Source organism: Idiotropiscis lumnitzeri, chromosome 1 (assembly GCF_059441095.1).
Source record: "Idiotropiscis lumnitzeri isolate Australia: NSW breed Sydney's pygmy pipehorse chromosome 1, RoL_Ilum_1.0, whole genome shotgun sequence".
Classification (NCBI taxonomy): Eukaryota; Metazoa; Chordata; class Actinopteri; order Syngnathiformes; family Syngnathidae; genus Idiotropiscis; species Idiotropiscis lumnitzeri.
Window position 1 is genome coordinate 19,262,769 of NC_142391.1, and position 19,008 is coordinate 19,281,776.

Sequence of the window (19,008 nt, forward strand, 5' to 3'; positions counted from 1 at the left end):
GCATGCGCTAACCCTGAGCGCCCTCTTGTGACCCGGGGCGGTAACTGTTTGACAAGTAAAATAAATAGCTGCGTACCCTTCGTCACGGAGTCGTCTCAGTCCGGTCTGTTTAGCGGAGCCCGCACTTGCAGCAACCAACACAGATTCGTCAAAAAAACAAACAATTAAGTTAGTTTGAATTTAAATGTGACAAGAAGTCCAGGGAGCCGAATACTTTCGCAAGCCTCTGAATCTGCATCACAGAGAATTGTGTAATTGAATTTTGTAGCACGTCGCTCTCCAAAAATAATTGTAGTAACATCAAATTCCCACTTGAGAACGCTGCTGTTCAACGAACTGCAGGAACCACGGTTTGTGCGCATATGCTTGGTCCTACCCTCCCTCTCAGTCACTGAAGAAAGGTCACCTGCTCCCTGGTGACTTTAACTATAGTCACGGTTGTGCGCTGAGGTAAACTAAACAAAAAGAAAAAAACATCTCAATGGATGACTACGTTGAATTAGTTGATTTTGAGGTGACAACGATGTTGTCGTTTTATCAATTTATGTTGTTTTATTTGGTCCTTTGTCATCGACAACTCGTAAGGCAGTTCAAATCTACAAATACATATATTGTATATTTTAGTCCCTTCTCATGGAAATTAAAATGTATATCGTTTATCACCCATGCACCGTTAATTCTGGGTCGCAGGGACTGGACTCGTCGCCAGTCAATCGCAGGGCAAAACAACCACCGACGCAGTCAGCGACTGGGAATAAATCTGCAGGGAAATCAAACGAGTGCTCCTTATCAGTGACTCTCGTACGCGTTCACATGTCTGTTAAATTTGTTAGGAACAATCTGTCAAAGGTTATGGGAACAGTTCGCAAATTAGAGGTACATTTTTTACGTTAATTCGACAACGTACACGCGCAGATACGATACAGTAATTACAACAAGTAATATACAGAAATGTTTCTCAAGAAACTCCATGAATTGGTTGGGTTCGTTTACACTGACGTCATTCCCAGGGAAAGCGCTTCCAAATTACTGAATAATAATTGGTTAATTCGTCGTAAAAGGCGGGGTCTGTGAATTTTGTAGCAGCGGATTGGATAAAATGGTCGTCAATCGCATTCGTTGAGAGCCACCCGCTCTCAAATCAGTTTGGTGCGCGTAACCTGAGTAGCGACGTGGATGGACGGGGTGTGGATGTAACTTCAAGTGGGGAAAAAGGGGAAAACAACAGCCTTAACATTTTACACGTCATGTGGAGGCCGTGTTTATTACTCCTTTAACATATTTCTTGCCTTTTTCTGTTTCACGGATTTTTTTGCTGCTTTACGGCTGAGTGGTGTATCCTTGACAACGCGAGCAACTGTCCTGGCAAAATTTGGATTACATCAAGTGTTTTTTCCGACGTGGAATTAACTGTATATTTGACCGCTTTCACCACTTCAAATGTCTGCGACACCCCTTGGAAGTATGCTGAACGGCTTTTGGCGAGTTCGGCGCGTTTTGGAATATTAAACCATGCGTCGAGGGAAGTGGGACAGCGCGAAACAATAGTGAGCGAGAGCAAGCTCATCCGGGGGAGGTGGATGCCTCGCGGCGGCTTTTGTTCTGTCCTGCGTGGAGACCTGCCACCAGCATCGACTGACTGATCAACAGGGAGCCAGGCCCAGGCACCATGGATGGGACTCTTTCCGAGCTGCTGGCAGCTTTCTTGGAGTCGCCTCTCGTGTTGTGGGTGAGTGGGAGAGCCATGTTTCCCCCTAGAAGAGTACTGATGATGGTGATATGATACTTGATCAAGTCATTGCATCCGACAGCAAGCACTTCTTTAAAACAACAAAAAAAAGACTTACAGCATGTTAGCGAATACAATTATTAAAACGGCAATGTTAAGTGTCTGCACATCCAATTATCGAAAAATTAATAGCAAAGGGAATTTAAAATGTGAGCCTCCTCAATATCAATGCGCCTCTGGTTCGATCAGGTTTTAAACATGACAAAAAACTGCCAGGTTTAGTTATGTATAACTTCACAGATGTGTACAGGAATTATCTTTGTTCTAAATTGATACTAGAACATCAGACTGGTGATTTGACAAGTGACTCGGTTTGAAATGTAGAGTTTTGAGTGAAAATCAAACGCATTTTAGTCACTGCACACATTAAATTAAAGTGATTGTGATTTGTATTTGTGGCTGCAGTCTACTTGAGGCCCTCAAATCAAACCGACTACAGGTTAATAATCCTGCGGTACTTCCTGTTTGCCCTTGGCCCACATCCTGTTGACCTTTTCCGGTCAATCTCAAATTTTGTTTTTCTCGGACAAATGTAAATAGGGTCAGACAGCAAACAACTCATTACATGAATACTGAAAAAAAAAAAAAGACAATTTTACCAGCCGTTCCCCAGGCTGCGAAATCCAAGTGTTAATGATAATGAATAATGGATGGAAACATCTGGTGTAAGAAATAAAAGTTTATAATGGGTTTTTGTGATTCAATAATTATTTTTAGTTAAAATATCTGCTTGTTATCCACTTTGCCGGTAAAATGGAGAGGGGACATTAAAATGTTAAATGTTGCATAATTTTTATTACATGTATGATTTTCTCTTGGTTTGAAAGTAATTCATATGGTGCAACTGAGCAAGTGACCTTTTATCCCCTTAAGAACAGAGCCGTCCTAGGATTGATTACTGTAATGCACTTTACTTTGGAGTCAGCCAGTCCTTCCTCAAGCGCCTCCAACTGGTGCAAAATGCTGCTGCTCGTCTTTTAACTGGAGCTCGGAAGACGGATTATATAACTCCAATCTTGGCCTCTCTTCACTGGCTTCCAGTGCACTTTAGAGTTTGCTTTAAGATACTTCTGTTCGTCTTCTAAAATTTAAATGCCCTCACCGCACCAAACCTTTCTGAGCTCCTCCACACCTACGCATCTGCCTGCTGCCTCAGGTCTGCTGACCACATCCTGCTGGAGGTGCCACAGACTAAACGCAGCCTCAGGAGGGATCGTGCCTTTTCTGTTGCTGGTCCTTCCCTATGGGATGAGCTTCCATTAAATGTTAGGCAAGCCCCGACCCCTCTCTGTCCACTTTTAAAACATGTTTGAAGACATTTTTATTCTTTAGCTTTTGACTCATCATGAGACTGTCGCTGTTGTATTGTATATAAAAGCTCAAAAACTACATGTAGGATATGACCCGTTAATTGTTTCTGTTTGTTTGTATTATGTGTCTTTAGGTGCGGACGTTGGGTCCACTTGGTTCATGTGACAATGCGGGCTCGGAGGAACGTGTCAACATGTTTGTTGAGCTTGTGGATGGTGTCTTCCTGCACAAGATCATGACACAAATGTAGGTAACACCTTAGGCCCTATTTTGGTTAACTGTATGCTCGGTGTAAAAACGGGTATAACTTCATTTTCGCATCAGCGCAATTCTATTCAAGCCTACATGGGGTTGTGTTGCACCTGTATGGATGTTCTGGCGCACAGCATTGCCTTGCCCTTGACTCATCCGACAATTTGATAACAGAATGTAGTCTGCGCAAAAAAACATCTTCAGCACGCTATGCCTCACTGGGTGTTTTGTTTTGTTTCGAAAAAGTAGACTACATTTTAGACAACCTCAAAGGAGGTCTATTGTGCTGCGTGGATGTTGCAACGTGATCTGGGTGTATTTGATCGAGGCAGACAGATGGATCCATGACAGCACCCAGTGGACTTGTGCGGTGGATGTCATGGGATTTCATTCATAAATATGACAACAGTGTGGGTCCATCGCTCCGAATCATTATAGAAATCAATTCACTGAACGAATTATAGTCATTGCCATCTTAAAAATATTTTAACAGCACTCCCATCTATTTGTGAGGGCGTGGGGGACACACACGGACGCACGGCCGTGCAGGTGCAGGCGGTCTCCAATTGCCCACGTCACATGCATGGCTGACTGTATTATTCGCAAGGGGAGATCTTGCAGTTTGTGTGCCAATGTCATGCACGGACCCCAGCGAGTCTATTACTGTTTTCACTATGTCAAGCACTGCATGCGCTTCATCCTCCCTAATTTTAATGTAAAAGAGGAGAGTGCGCTTTGAGTCGACCTGTTCCTTCCCGCAAGAGCGCCTGTGAAATGTCTAGCAAAATACCAAAAGATAGAAGACCCACCAATGCACACAATTAGACCACTTTTGCTAGACTTTCGCTTGGGGAAAACAATTGGGCATCTAGCGAGTGTCTTGCTGACATGATTCAGTTGACAAATACTCTTCAGTCAATGTGGACAGGATATACTGCATGAATGGTATCCTGCGTGCATCAAATGAGTACGTTTCGACAACCACATCCTGACTAACTTTTTTCAAATTGTGAGCGTCATTGCCAGATGTGCTCAAGTGTTCATTTTGCCATTTAGATGATGTTTGAGCTCCAATCAGTGTTTTTACTGACTCAAGCATGTTGATTGGTCAAACAGGTGCTGTTTGAATTATATTCAACAGAGTCGATTTCTGTGAACTATCACTGTGTCAGGGTTTTTGCATTATAGATGAAGTAATTAAATTGCCAAAGCAAATGCTGTTGAACAAAACTGTATTCTTTTTTCCCCCCACTTTGGCCGTATCGGCCAGTTCGATGGTCAGTCCACGTCTGATGCTGGACCACAGTTCATGAATACTGGGGCACGTGTTCCAATTAAATGGGACTGGTGGTCCACTTATCAGGACGTAGCTGACAAGCAAACACGATGCCTGTGCTGGACTTACTGTCAAGTCTTACAATCAAGTGTGTTTAATGTCTTTTTTCTGCACAAGCATCACGTGTAATGGCAAATCAAATGAAAAGATCAGAAGCATTAGACAGAGTAATTCATTGTTGTATAATAGCTTTATTAGTTACCGCTACAATAATCTATACGTTGTTACAGCTTGGGCTTTTTGGTTCAGTGTTAGTGCTGAGTGATTTAATTATCATATTGATATCTAGATATAAAAATGAAACATATTAATATCAATAATTTAGACAATATGAGTCGCTTGGATTTTCACCGCTCATGCTGAATTTACAGCTCGGGCCAACCAACCACATACCTCCTTTTAAAGTTTGCCGTTGAGTGTTTGCTAAAGTCAGCCAATGACAATCATCTGACAGAGGGGGGGTGAGACACACAGAAACGCAGATGGCCAGCACACATGCGAGAAATCTATTGTCATAAGCTGGTGAGACCGTCAATCTGTAGTGCCTTCAAGCCATAAAAAACAAAACACGTATATTGTATTTTGCAGCAATACTTAACCATATTTAGCAATTCACGTGTACTAGTGGATAAAATAGCAAAGCTTATGGTAAAAATGTACAAACGCTGCACGCCTCATCAGTCCATTCATTGAATGGGAGCCTGCCTCGCCTTTCAAAATATCAATTTCCTCAAGATTATTGTGTTTGTGTGCGTGTGCGCGTGTGTGTGTGCGTGTGTGGGCTATAAGCGCAATCAGGCTGATCACTTGGATCACCATTGCCATGTAACAGGAACATGACATTAAATATTGACACCTCTCGCTCTCATCAAGACACGAGGTGCAGTCAAATACGGTCGCACAATTCATACTCAGACAGAAAAAAAAGTAAAAAAAAAAAAAAAAAGTAAGTGAATACGTCTAAACAATGTGGGCTTTCTATCTGTAAAAGATGATCTATCAAGAAGAATGATGGGGGTGAAATAACTTTGCTGTTTTACCTAATTGCAATCATTGGTCCATCTAGTCACCTATGTAACAATAGCGAATCAAATCACTAAGCTTACGTTCTTTATTCTAGTGGTTGAGTTCTCTAACAGTGAATAAGGCTTGAACAATAAACAATAAACAACAAAACCTATGGTGCCCTAAGACTTTTGTGAAATCCTGCAGGGCTGTCAGAGTTCCTGTTTAAAAAAAAATGCACTTGACACATCCTTCATGGATTTACATTTTGCTTTTTCTTTAAAAAGAGATAAAAAACGTAGTTATTACTGAACCCATAATAATATTGTTATCAAGATATCTGTCATGAATATCAAATTATGAAATCTTCTCCATATTGCACAACCCTACGTGCTGGTATGGTGAAGTGAGAATTGGAAGCATTTCAGCATGAAATGTAGCAGTTTTAATATCATTCATCTTTCCTTATGTCTCAGTATTACGCTATCAAACGATTTAGTGGCAATACTTGGTAGGGCTGGGTGATATTCAATTTTTGACACTGTTTCACCGTCTCCTTTGCGTATACGATAATACTGTTGCTAATTTTCGACTAATTTTGTAAAAAGAAAATAAATAAATAAATTTGCATTGCTTTATCTACACCAAACATTTTTTAAAAGCTACCAATGCGCAGCATTAACCTTTGGTTTAAAATAACTTCCTTTAACCCCTCGCCGTCCTGTTGACCAGCAGAAGATAGGGTGTTTTTACATCCAACCATCCATCCTTTTTCTGGAGCATTTATCCTTTTGGACGATTTTTAAATCTATTTGCTTGACGGCAAGCTGTTATCTAGTGGTAAACTAATCTGTGTATTTTCGCCTCCTATCCGGCATAGAAATGTCCAAACTCGCTTCGTATTCCGAAATGAGAGGTCAGCATTGACTGCTTAAGAGTTTAATTTAATGCTCAATAGCCGGCAACTCCACTTTGCTTACCGCCCAACCTTGCGGCTTGGAATATACTGGCTAATGAAAACGTTGTTGCCCATGGACAAAGTGGTTTTCTCGAGGATTCCCAAGTAGCAGTTTCTTTGTGATACCTTTTGTACTTTTTTGTTAGCGTCAAGTCAAATCCACAATATCAGACTTTGTGCATATGGACCTTAAGACAGAAATTCGTCCCTCTTAAAGGTAATCTCAGTACAACTTCTCCGACTACTTGTACGACTCCTTCTACTATAACAACTAGTTTTGGATAGTTTGAATCTCCTCACACTACATTCATGTCTGTCTTCATTGTTTTCAGAAATCTTATAATAGTGCTATTGTTCTCCACTCAGTGAAAGCCCCCTGCGCTGACTGCCCCCCCCCCCCCCCCCCCCTCGGTAGGATTTAGGTTTTGTAGGGTATGGATGAGAAAGTGGGTTAAACAGGAGGAGTGTGGGCGGTATGAAAGGAAGGTCACTCTAGCAGTCACTCATCTGTTATTTTAGTGTGTGTGTGTGTGTATCTGTATCTATCTATATATATATATATATATATATATATATATATATATATATATATATATATATATATATATATATATATATATATATCCATCCATCCATCCATCCATCTTCTGTACCACTTCTCCTCACTAGGGTCGCGGGGGGGTGCTGGAGCCTATCCCAGCTATCTTCGGGCAGTAGGCGGGGGACACCCTGAACTGGTTGCCAGCCAATTGCAGGGCACACAGAGACGAACAACCATCCGCACTCACACTCATACCTAGGGGCAATTTAGAGTGTTCAATCTGCCTGCCATGCATGTTTTTGGAATGTGGGAGGAAACCGGAGTACCCGGAGGAAACCCACGGAAGCACGGGGAGAACATGCAAACTCCACACAGGATGGCCGGAGCCGGGATCGAACCCACGCCCCGTGCTGTCTCTCACTGTGAGGCCATCGTGCTAACCAGTCGGCCACCGTGATATATATATATTATATATATATATATATATATATATATATATATATTATATATATATATATATATATATATTATATTATATATATATATATATATATATATATATATTATATTATATATATATATATATATATATATATATATATATATTATATTATATTATATATATATATATATATATATATATTATATTATATTATATATATATATATATATAATATATATATATATATATATATATATATTGGGTTGGACAAAAAAAAAGTCCTTCAATCTTGCCATTCTTGGATTTTGAGGAAAAGAAAATTCCTTTAATTATTGAAAGCTCAACTTTAAATATAACTTGAAAGGACAACAAGGAAAAAAATAGTAAAAACGTAAATTAGGAATAGCAACAAAAAATCCAAGTGGTTCCTGCGTGTTTTTGGCCTCTTGGGGGCAGTGTGGTGCCGTGCACTGATGGACACACTTAGAATGAGACTCGAAGTAGTTCGAATTCCCCTGTATCAATAAAACGTTTTTTTTTCACAGATTGGAAAAAATATGTGTCTTTGATTCTTATCTTCCCTATGTGTTTGTGTGTTTGAAGGAATATCACTCATACAGTCGATGCTAATTTTTGTCAGCATTTTAATGCGATCCTCCGTTGACTTTTGCATTAACGAATAGCGATGTTTTAAAAAAGAAGCCTGTTTTGAATTCAAGGATGTATTCACACCATAAAAAGTTCTTTGGTCCGGACCGAACACAGATAGGACTCAGCTCACACTACAACTAAACCCCTTGGCCCCTCCCACAATTGGTGAGCCCACGGGAAGGGAGACTCACGTTGTCCTTCCGGGCCCCATGAGTGCGGGAAGTATTATCCAAAGCAAGACTTTGTCGCTATCGCGCCATTTTACAACGCTCTCGCCACTTAGCGCATTTTATGAGATCTCGTGTGATCACGCGAGCGGGTTTCATGTGACGAAGGCTCAAGTGCTGACAGTCGAAATAGTTAGCAAGACAACTTGACAACGGCTGTGCAGTAATATAGAAATAAATTACATTTAAAATCAACCCCAAAGCCTTGTGTATTAAATTAACTGCAAAAGATGTAAACAAAGGACATTTTTGCAATATTTAGTTTAATAAAAGTAAAATGTAGTTTCAGTTCATTTTCGTTTTAACTCCATTATGTTTAAAAAAATGTTTATTCAATTTTATTATTTTTTTCCGTTATTTCGTAAATTTTCGTTTTGGCTCTGACTCTTTTCCCATAAGGCTCAGTCAGGCAATGTTGCCAACATTTCACACTCACAAGCACGCTCACACACAGTTCATATGCAAATGAGACTGGCACACAGTGACATGTATTACCATAAATCCTCATTCTGAACAAAGGGACTTATTTTTATTGATCCTTGTCTTAAATAGGCGTAAACGACATAAATCTAAACCCTCTTGGTGTGTGTTTTTGTCGCCATAGTGACCCCAGTCCAAACAACCAGAGGCTGAACAAGAATGTGAACAATGATGTGTCGCTTCGCCTCCACAATTTGACCCTTCTCACGAGACACATCAGGACGTACTACCAGGTATGCATACTCCCTAAAGACCATTGACGCGATATTCATGAGCCAACAAACCAGGAAGCCCTTGTGTGTTTTTGGAGCGCAGAGAGGTCTCCACAGCTTTGGAGGCATACTCACGCTGTATAATAACAATTTGTTCACTTGCACTTTTTAGTTTAATTAATTTATTATTTATAAAGGTTGCTTGGACAACTTGGGCCATTTGATTTTCTGTGCCGGAGGAGGTGTGAAAGGCCTGATGTGACAGGAACAACATATCTTTTCACATATGCTATGACATGACCAACATTGGGACAAATTTTTTAAGTCAGACGAAACCCACTGTATTGTTCACCTGAGTCCAGAAGAAGGATTGTAAAACCAGCGGAGCATCAAGCAGCATATTACACATTGCATTAAATAAACAAGTTTAGTTCCATGATGACAGCGACATAAATGCTCACCTGTCTATATGTGGAGCAAGTGATGGAACATAAATCAGACAGAAAACTTTTATCAATCTCTTCCTTCGTTTGTTCAAAGTAAAGGTCAGCAATGTTTGCACATTTTATGGCAAAAGTCAAACATAAACATGATTTGGGAAAAAAAGTAGCCCCGTTGCCCTTTTGGGACATCGAAATGGCACCCATAGCATCTGCAGTCTGTCTGCTCAAAGAACACTGATTGACTCGCTACTCAACTTGTGGCTCGACAAGACTCAACAAGTCATTCTGTATCATATTTCTTCATTCATACTGTATCATATTTCTGCTCTTTGTCTTTAAGTAGGTGTTTTGGAAGTCTTTTAAAGTGGTGGTAAAATAAAAGGTATGATTATTCATCCACCCTTCCTAATTTGCCGAAATGACAACGTACGTGAACCTTTTTACGTACATTCGTAGCAAATGAAAATAGCACGGGCAGGGCTGTAAACCACACCAGTGTGCAAACCACATCGTCGTGTTTGAGTAAACATAGACTTGACATTCAACGTATCATGTCTGAAGTGTGCTCTGAGGGCATTGTTTTTACTAGCTCCAGAGCCAAATGGTCTCAAATGCTCCGGTACGTTTCTGTGCAGTTTTATACGAAGAATACACACTCACTGTCCCACCTCTCAACTCCACCCTACCGGCCCACCAAACAAACACACACCCCTTAACTAGAGTGACACAATCTCAAAGTTCAGTTAGATTGCACACTCCATAAGATGGAGTCACGGTGTCAGCTCCAAGTTAAAATTTAATTTCGGATATAACACATTATGCTCTATGAAGATAAAAATAAAAGTGCACCGCTGCTATGTTTTCAATCTGTCAGAAGTCAGTGAGTTGGATTTGATAGTAATGTCATTGTTAAGACCCTCACGATTCGATTAGATTCTTTTCGGTTGCGAATAAATTCAATATTGAGTCTTCAGTTTGCGATTTGACACAGTTTGATTCAATATCGGTATAAATACTCCAGCAAGTATTGATGGACGAGTACCTACAGTATACCAGGTATCAATATCAAACCGATACTAACTTAATTTATTATGCTTTTAACCAGGTTGATGAAAAAACCTTAGTGATTTACAACATGTTAAAGCTTTTTTAGATCTTAGAAAATAGGCAACTTAGTTTTAAAAGTCAAACAACAAGTACACAAAGCTACCAGGCTCAGCTGCATGTTTTCTAGTTCAATGAAAACAATCAGGCAACTTTCTGCTGATTGGCTGGTACAAGGAACCAATCAGATGGTGCTGTGGGTGGGCCAATCTGCTTCTGCAGGCAGGGCCACCAGCAATGCAGAAAAAGAGAAGTATGTTGCAGCGAGCCAGAATAAACCTGCTTTTAAAGTATTGGCCTTGAAAGTTAAAAAAAAAGGCAGATGCCGATAATCGGCAACATACCAAATATCAGCCCCGATAATCGACCCAGCCGATAATTGGTCATTGTTTTACATTTAAGACAACTTTTCTGTACCGACTTCAACAAGTCTAAAACCGACAGGCCTCAACTCTGTATGCAGCTTCGGAATGGTGTCGCATATGGTGGTTAAATTGTACCATCCACGACACCGCATGGTCGAAGGACACGGCCTGGCTGCAGTTTGCGAGCAAATATTGCAGGGCTATCCAAAATGACCCTAAACGTTATATTTAAAAGTAGAAGGCACTCGCTTCAAGCTGCCGATGTTTTCCTTTGTCGCCGTGTTGTTTTTGTTGTTGTTGTTGCTCGAAGGCTGCTCCCTTCCATTCAACCCAAATCATATGCAAAGCGCCCCTGCGTACAAAAACTCACACGGGACGAGTGTCTGTCGCGGCTGTGATGTCATCCGGTTAGGAAGAAGCCAACGCCCACTGCAGTGTTAAGATCTGACAATGTGAGCTTGGGTTTGAATGAAAGCGGCTTGCTCGCACCTCTCCCTGTTCCCTTTTGTGCAAAGCCCTGTAACAAGATATCACCCGCTCGACAGACTAATTTCCCCGAGAGCCCCAAATGACCGTCTTAGTAACACACTGATCACATTCACGCTTGTTGAAAAACAACAGTTACGTTGCCTCGCACGAGTCTCTTGAGTTCAATTGATTTTGCCTCCTCCCTTTTCATGTCACCTAGAATCTTGTAGAAAAGCATCGTCACTGTTGAGTGAAGCGATAGTATCAGAGTACATGTACTTTGGAGCAGCTGGTGCAGGTTTGATTGTCGCCATTCACCAGTGCCGATCCCGAGCCTGAATAAATGTAAGGGTTGCGTCATGCTTGCACCTTCACCCTCCTTGGTTACTCTGGAAACGGCAACAAAGGGGCTGAGTCTATGGGATGTTTTGAACTCCATATCCTCTGGCCTTCTTTGTACAGTGCTGTGAAAAAGTATTTGTTCTCAATTAGTTTTTTGGTTTTGGCACGTTTATGTTTCACATCGTCCATACAATTTTGCGGATAGTTGGACCTAGTCATTTCTGTGACTTATTCAATTAATACAACACAGGTCATTTCTAAACAGGCAGCTTGCACATAAATTGTGTTTTGAAAGCGTGGAACCTTAGCGGCTTTATTAACGTCACATCCACCATCATATTGATCTCGGATTAGATATATAAACCCACAGTGTTAGTAGTGCATGGATTACGATTTTGTGTTGTGTGCGTGTGTGTGTGTGCGCAAATAGGTCAATTGTTGCATCATATATTGACGACCTGTCAATTTGAAGTGTTAGTTTGTTTTTTTGTTTTGTTTTTCTTTCGCTGCAGGACATCATCAATGCATGTGAGCCATAATTGCATAATATGAACCTCTTCTAGAAAGAAATACAACATTTGTCTTAATTGCATTGTTTTTTTCTTTGTTTCCATCTATGTAAAACTGGAAATTGCACAAATACATCAGAATGATGAATCAGTATTTGTACAATGAACAATCCAGTAAATGATTTGGATTGTGTTCAAATGTTTTGGGTCCTTAGTTTCAGCAGGTAAGGCAAATGAGAACAGTTTGTCATTTATAATGGCGACCCGGAGGCAATTCTTAGTTCCGTGTCTTCCCCAAGGACACCTCAGTAGCGGATCATTGGAGCTGGGTTTCCAACCAGCGACCTTCGCTCTAACACTTTATAAAAGTTAAACACAGTTAAGTATAGATTAAATACACTCTTATTTAAACAAAATTTGCAAAGTACTTTGTAAGCAATTGTAATGAAGACCTTCTCACATCAACAATGTAAATAAATAAATGTGGAACAAATTATTAGAAAATGCGCATGCATCGTGCAAACTGCAAAAAGTATTTTGCAAACAAATAAATGAGAGCCAACTTAAGGTTGTCTGAACATTTGAAATATAAAACAAATGTGTTGTCCAGTCATTTATAGAAATAAAATAATAATGCAAAAAATGCTTCTTCATTGATTATTCTGCTCCATTGTTTTATTTTATTAGATAGATCATTTATTGATACCATTTTCTATTGATATCGATCACCTGACTATCGCGATCCATATTGATGTCGAATTATTGCCCCGGCCCTACAACAGTGGTCATCTATTACCATGCGATTGCCGTTTTATTAAATTATTAAAGTCAGTATTTTGACACAACCTTGTACATAATGTATGTGTTTGTAAGAACTACCATTCTTAAATGAGGTTCAAAGGATATTAAAAAGTGGTCACATTTTGTTTTAAATGAAGTAGAAATGACCACGATTCTCCTTTTTTTTATAAGCAAGCCTCATCATTTTGCTTTCAGTAATCTGTCCACCACCTCATCATAATATTCAGTGGATTGCTTTATGCGATCTTTGGTTTCTTTTCCACTTTTTGTTATGATAATCCATTAAATGGTCACCAGACGTATTTTTCAATAAACATCCTAAATGTCAGGTGAGGCCTGTTACAGTTTCTATTAATTGAGGCTGAACATCTTGTGCCAGAAGTTTAAATTCTAGCTCAAGTGCCAAGACCAGCTGGTGACCAGCTCACATATTTTATTCACACGAGAGGGATTTGACTATCAAGTTACCTCCTAATCTGTGAAATTGTACCTGCAAGTATTGTGCTGCCTCAGAGCCTTCCCCGCACTTTACATCAATTGAAGCTGCCGTGAAAGTTGATGCGATCATAAATGACTTTCAGACATTCTAATTATTTTTTTTTTACTTCCTAATCCTCTAAAATAAAATGACTCTTATGTGATGCATTCTTTTTTTTTTTTTTTTTTTTTTGCTACAAGACATGTACGGTTGCACATCTTTTAGTTTTTTTTTGTTTTTGTTTTTGTTTTCTGCGTGCTATTCCCAGATAACCTTCCTCTGGGGACTTCCTTTCTCCCAACACACACAGGGACACAGGCACTTTGTTATGTCTCCTCTACTGTTGTTGCTCCAATCCACCATTCTCACTCTAATACACAAACAGGGCTGTAATGATTCACTCATGCCACGATTCGATTTTCGATTTTCAGTTCCCGATTTTGATTAGATTAGATTTTTTTTAAATGTTCTTTTAAACAAAATTAATGGCTAATTTCTAACCAAAATTTGTTTTTATTTTAACATCTGCATTTTGTCCTTGTCCTTTTTTATTCTTCTGTTGAGTGGTTGAAGGATAATCCTTGCAATTTGGTGAAAAGTCTCTCTGGGCCTCAGGAACGATGACTAAAACTTTACTTTTGTCCGAGTTAAGATGGCGAAAGATCTCTGTCATCGAGGATTCAATGCAGTTAAAAAGAGCATCCAGTGGATTTGTCATTTTACAACCTTGTCAGCATTCTATTCCAATGCCAAATGTTTTGTTCCCAAAACGTCTTGCTCATGATTGTTTCATAAAATATAATATTCTATAAACGAAAAGCTAAATTTCTTCTGTTACAGGATACCCTTCAGCAGTTAATAGTGATGCCTCTTCCAAACATTCTCTCCATTGCCAGGGATCCCTTATCAGGTAATGTATGCACACGCTCACACTCCACACATCATTTATAGGTCATTCAGGTTACATTTTTGCGTGAATAATCCTTTCAGAACCAGAATATTGCTAATGTTCCAGTTGCGCAAGGCCATTGAAAAAGACCCCCGCATGACTCCTTTTCTAACCTGAATATTTGGTCATATGTGTCGGTGTGAGGTGAAAATGTACCTTTATATTAATGCATTTCATTTCTATGACAACATTTCAACACACGGGTACGTCCATGTTGGGTTCAACAAGACATAATAATAGTATATACTCACTCGCCGGACAAGAGCCAGACATTCCACAACGAGGGGGACACAAAGAAAAACAGTGCCAAATTCTGCAAGAGGTCGACAAGAAAAAACATACGATATGCACACTGGCATGTTATTACACGCTTTTTACAAAGAGTGTACTAACGCAGTCCCTGGTGTGCACAAGGACAAATAGGCATTGGTGCGTGTGCAGTGAGCATTTCAGGAGGTTGTTTTATTTATTTATTTATATATATATATATATATATATATGCAATCTAGGAAGTTTCCCTGACAAAACTAACGTGAGTTTTCTTAAAATGGATTTCTTACTCAAAGTGAAAATTTGAGGTACACTTGACCCACCATATTTTAAGTGTGTGAAGCATTGCATTACAGTACAAGTTCCAAGTACAGTCAAGCAACATTCAAAATATTATATTGATTGAACAAAGTTCTTTGTTTTCACTCACCTCAAAATACATTACATGAAACTGAGCTGTAATATAAACTGTTTTCCAAAAGTTCTGTGAGAAAGTAATACATTGTTTCGTCCACCCACTAGCAAATAGCATGGAGGAGCTGAAAAGAATTTTACTGTTGATACTTGGCTGTGCCGTCCAGGTAACAAGCACGCATGCGCACGCACACACACACGTACACACACGCGCACATGCACACGCCCCAGTCTCTCCCAGGAAGAGTATTTGAGTTTGTTTGCTTTTTCATGTCTGAGCAGAGTTGATTGCTGACGCTGCTAATAAGCTACACATTGACACTATCACTGTGGGATTAAATACTTTGCTCCCATGAAGAATCATAAAATGGAACAAGACAAATGCTTTTTTTTTTATTTTACACTGAGCAGTCTCCTAATGCAGAAGTTAGACTGTTGCCTTGACTCTGCACCCACTGAACACTTGGTATTCTCCACAGTTGCTTTGTTACTCTCTTTGTTACTGTCATTACAAACTTCACTCCCTCTCCCTGTTTTTCCCCTTTCCAGTATTTTGTCTCCTTCCCACCTGGTCTAGTCTGACTGGTTTCAGGAAAAAGGATGGCAGTGAACAGGAAGACAGGAAGGGCTTTCTAGAGCCACGGTCAAATGTGACATGATGAATAGCTCTTGCTTAACCAAGGCAGCAGCTAAATAAACAGCCTTTTTTTATTACCCCTTAGTTTCCATTTTCTGCTGACGACGGATTTTATAAACAACTTGTATGAAATATCTTTACTTGTAATAATTGAAGTGTTTGTGTTCATCTATAGTGTGAGCGTAAGGAGGAGATGATCGAAAGGATCAAACTGCTGGACATTGGGACCCAGGCTGCCATCGTCGCCCACATCCAGGAGGTCAGTGAAGAAGAATGAGCTTTGCGTTGCTTGTCAATTAGTTATCACAAATCGCAACATATTTTATAAAACCATCTTCAGCTTACAGCTTGAATTCTTTAAGACATGTGCAAAATAAAAATAAAGACGCTTTATATGACATTTTGCTTTGCTTCACCAGCATGTATAATTTAAAAGTATTTAGTTGATTTACAAAATCTAAATAAGGTATGAACCTAAAAAGGAGAAATGTTATTTATTATTATTATTTATTTTAATCACTGTTACATTGTTTATTGTCATTAACTGGGTTTTGTGTTTTATTGTTATGTTTTAGCGTTGAGTGCTCGTGGCAAACACGTCATGTTCTGTTACTTTAAGTGCTCCGGTTTCTGGCTTGTTGAACGCATCACTCTGTTTGCTCGTGTGGGAATGAGGGTGACAGGGCGAAAGAGCCAGCTTGTGTTATGTCTACTGCCATACAGTAGCTGTGTTTTGGTTGTTCTTAAACGTGAATTCACTCGCTGATGCATCCGTAATCATGACGCCGCTCCAATGGGATTAGCATCAGTGGTCAAGACTGCTGGCCTGACATAATCAAGAAATTATGATGATGCGTAAGTGTGTGTCTATATATTATTTCTCCAGCCGTGGTGTCATAAATGATGGTATTATGAGGGCTATTTATTCAAGTCGGACTAAGTAGGTCTTGATTGAAGGCCTTGGTGTGAAATGCACGGGCCGCCACTGTGTCGCATCAATACAGTTGCCTCCCTGCCACCAAGAATGATAAAGCTCCTCGGTGAAGCACACCCTCAGGATTTTATTAATTTAGTTATGTTTTTTTCATTACCAAATAGTTCTAGACATACCACTACAAATTGATTGAAAATTTTTTTTATAAATCAGACACAGGCACTCCATTTTCAGTCTGTTTTTTGGGGGGTATCTAAGAATGCTTTCTGATGGTTCAGGGTTACTTGGCTGAAAAAAGGTCATCATTAAATACACAGAGTAACTCGTCTGTGCTAATGCTAACTTGTGAACGTGACTGTACCAATGTCAGAAATGGAATCAGCCATCAGCCACAAAAAAAAAGGCGGGTTCACGTCAAATTAAGCATTTTTGGAGAAATGTACCTTTGTTTTGTACTCTGTTGCAAACCCGTCTTACATCTGCGTTTTTTAACACTAGCGCTGTTTTAGTATGTTTTCCCAGGCCAGTGCATTTGGTTAGGTGTACTGTGAACACCAAAAACAAACAAAAAAACTGTGAAATGGTTAATTTGTGGTGAAAAGGGAATGCTAAAATGCAGATGTACAGGTAAAATGAAAAAATATGAGACCTTTACTGAACTTGTCATCAGTTTAGAATGCATTTGGTTCACCTTACATTCAGTGTTATTTGATTGATGAACCAAAGCCTTATATTTTAGTTTTCTTATTGCGCTGATTTAAAGTGGTGAAATATCAGCAACACCTTTCAGTACGATGCGGTGCAGTTTTACCCCGCTGACTACAACTACTATAGCAGTTATACTCCAAGTAAAAAGTCAAATATCTGTCCGTGTTTGCAGGTAACCCACAACCAGCAGAATGTTCTTGACCTTTCATGGCTGGAGGAAGGAGCACGGCTTGCACAGGAAGAGCTAGAACCATTGTCGCGCAGCATGGCTACATCTCTACAGCAACTGATAGCGCAGAGAGACAAGGCCAGTGAGGTAACTAGACACTTTCTAGAGCAGCCATCTCGTAAAAGAGTTATAATATGAACTTGATTACAAAGGTGAAGCACAGGTGTGACATTGGTCATCTGGTGCAATCCCGCCCGAGGCTCGAACCTACGAGACCACCGTCCCCTGACTTGAGAGTCGAGTGCAGTGACGAGCGGGGCAAAAGCTTGGGTCGATGACCTGCTGATCAGCGCTACTTTTTAGGCTGTGGAGGAGTGAGGTTTTTGCGATCTGACATCCGCTAGACAGCAAAAACACTTTCACCTTCAAAGTTTGATCACAATTGAATGTCAAACATGCAGAAGAAATTCCCCCCGAAAATAAATAAAGAAATAATAAAAATAAATATGCAAAAAAACAAATGAATGAAAAAGTAACATTTGATTACAATAGATGTATATTAATGAGAATTTATGTCACCCCTTTTAGGTCATTGTGGATCTTACCCAGGAGAGGGACTACTTGTCCAGCCTGCATCCCCAGGAAAGACAAATAGGTAGCCCAGGGCAAGTCAATACATCTGGAAGTGTGCCAGTGAATAATGGAGGATCATCCTTGACTGTGGTCAGCCTTACCAAAGAAGAGAAGCAACATTTATCTGTAGAGCTTGCTGACACCAAGGCCAAGCTTCGCAGATATAGACAAGAGCTGTGAGTCGCCTGCGGCTTTAAATCTCATTAGGCAGTAGGCACAATATAAATGTAGCATTCTGTGTGTAGGGAAGAGAAGACTGAGCAGTTGATGGATACCAAACATGAGGTGGAGCATTTAGATCAGGAGCTGCAGAGACTGAAACAAGAGGTCAGCTTCAAGTTCATTAATACCTGTTCTGTGCGTTTCATCAGCTTCAAATAATTTGCGCGTGTACCATGTCGCCATCATCATATGTCAGGAACATCAAGTTCTGTGTGTAATGTTCATGACGATAAATGGCCTCCTAGAGCTCATAATCGTTACCACAAATAACAACCCAAATTCAATACAAATGGTCTTCACTTGGGCGGCACGGTGGACAATTGGTTAGAACAATGGCCTCACAGTGCAGAGGTGCAGG

The 19,008-nt window shown here is 39.9% G+C and overlaps 1 protein-coding gene across 4 annotated transcripts in view; it reads left to right on the forward strand.

Moving 5' to 3' along the window:
- The first annotated feature begins 1,159 nt into the window (after positions 1 to 1,159).
- ccdc88c (coiled-coil and HOOK domain protein 88C) overlaps positions 1,160 to 19,008 on the forward strand; it is a 37,893-nt gene continuing 20,044 nt past the window's right edge. For 3 of the 4 annotated variants that reach the window (XR_015846111.1, XM_088310416.1, XM_088310503.1), the window contains exons 1-9: positions 1,160 to 1,729; positions 3,234 to 3,346; positions 9,117 to 9,225; positions 14,555 to 14,624; positions 15,456 to 15,514; positions 16,160 to 16,243; positions 17,799 to 17,942; positions 18,384 to 18,604; positions 18,674 to 18,755. Coding sequence is in view for 3 of the 4 variants with exons in the window: in XM_088310416.1 (XP_088166542.1) it covers positions 1,670 to 1,729; positions 3,234 to 3,346; positions 9,117 to 9,225; positions 14,555 to 14,624; positions 15,456 to 15,514; positions 16,160 to 16,243; positions 17,799 to 17,942; positions 18,384 to 18,604; positions 18,674 to 18,755 (942 nt within the window). In the remaining variant the exon portion in view is untranslated. Of the gene's footprint in view, positions 1,730 to 3,233; positions 3,347 to 9,116; positions 9,226 to 14,554; positions 14,625 to 15,455; positions 15,515 to 16,159; positions 16,244 to 16,806; positions 16,840 to 17,798; positions 17,943 to 18,383; positions 18,605 to 18,673; positions 18,756 to 19,008 lie in introns of those variants that run through there. The other variant, XM_088310586.1, reaches the window with a different exon arrangement.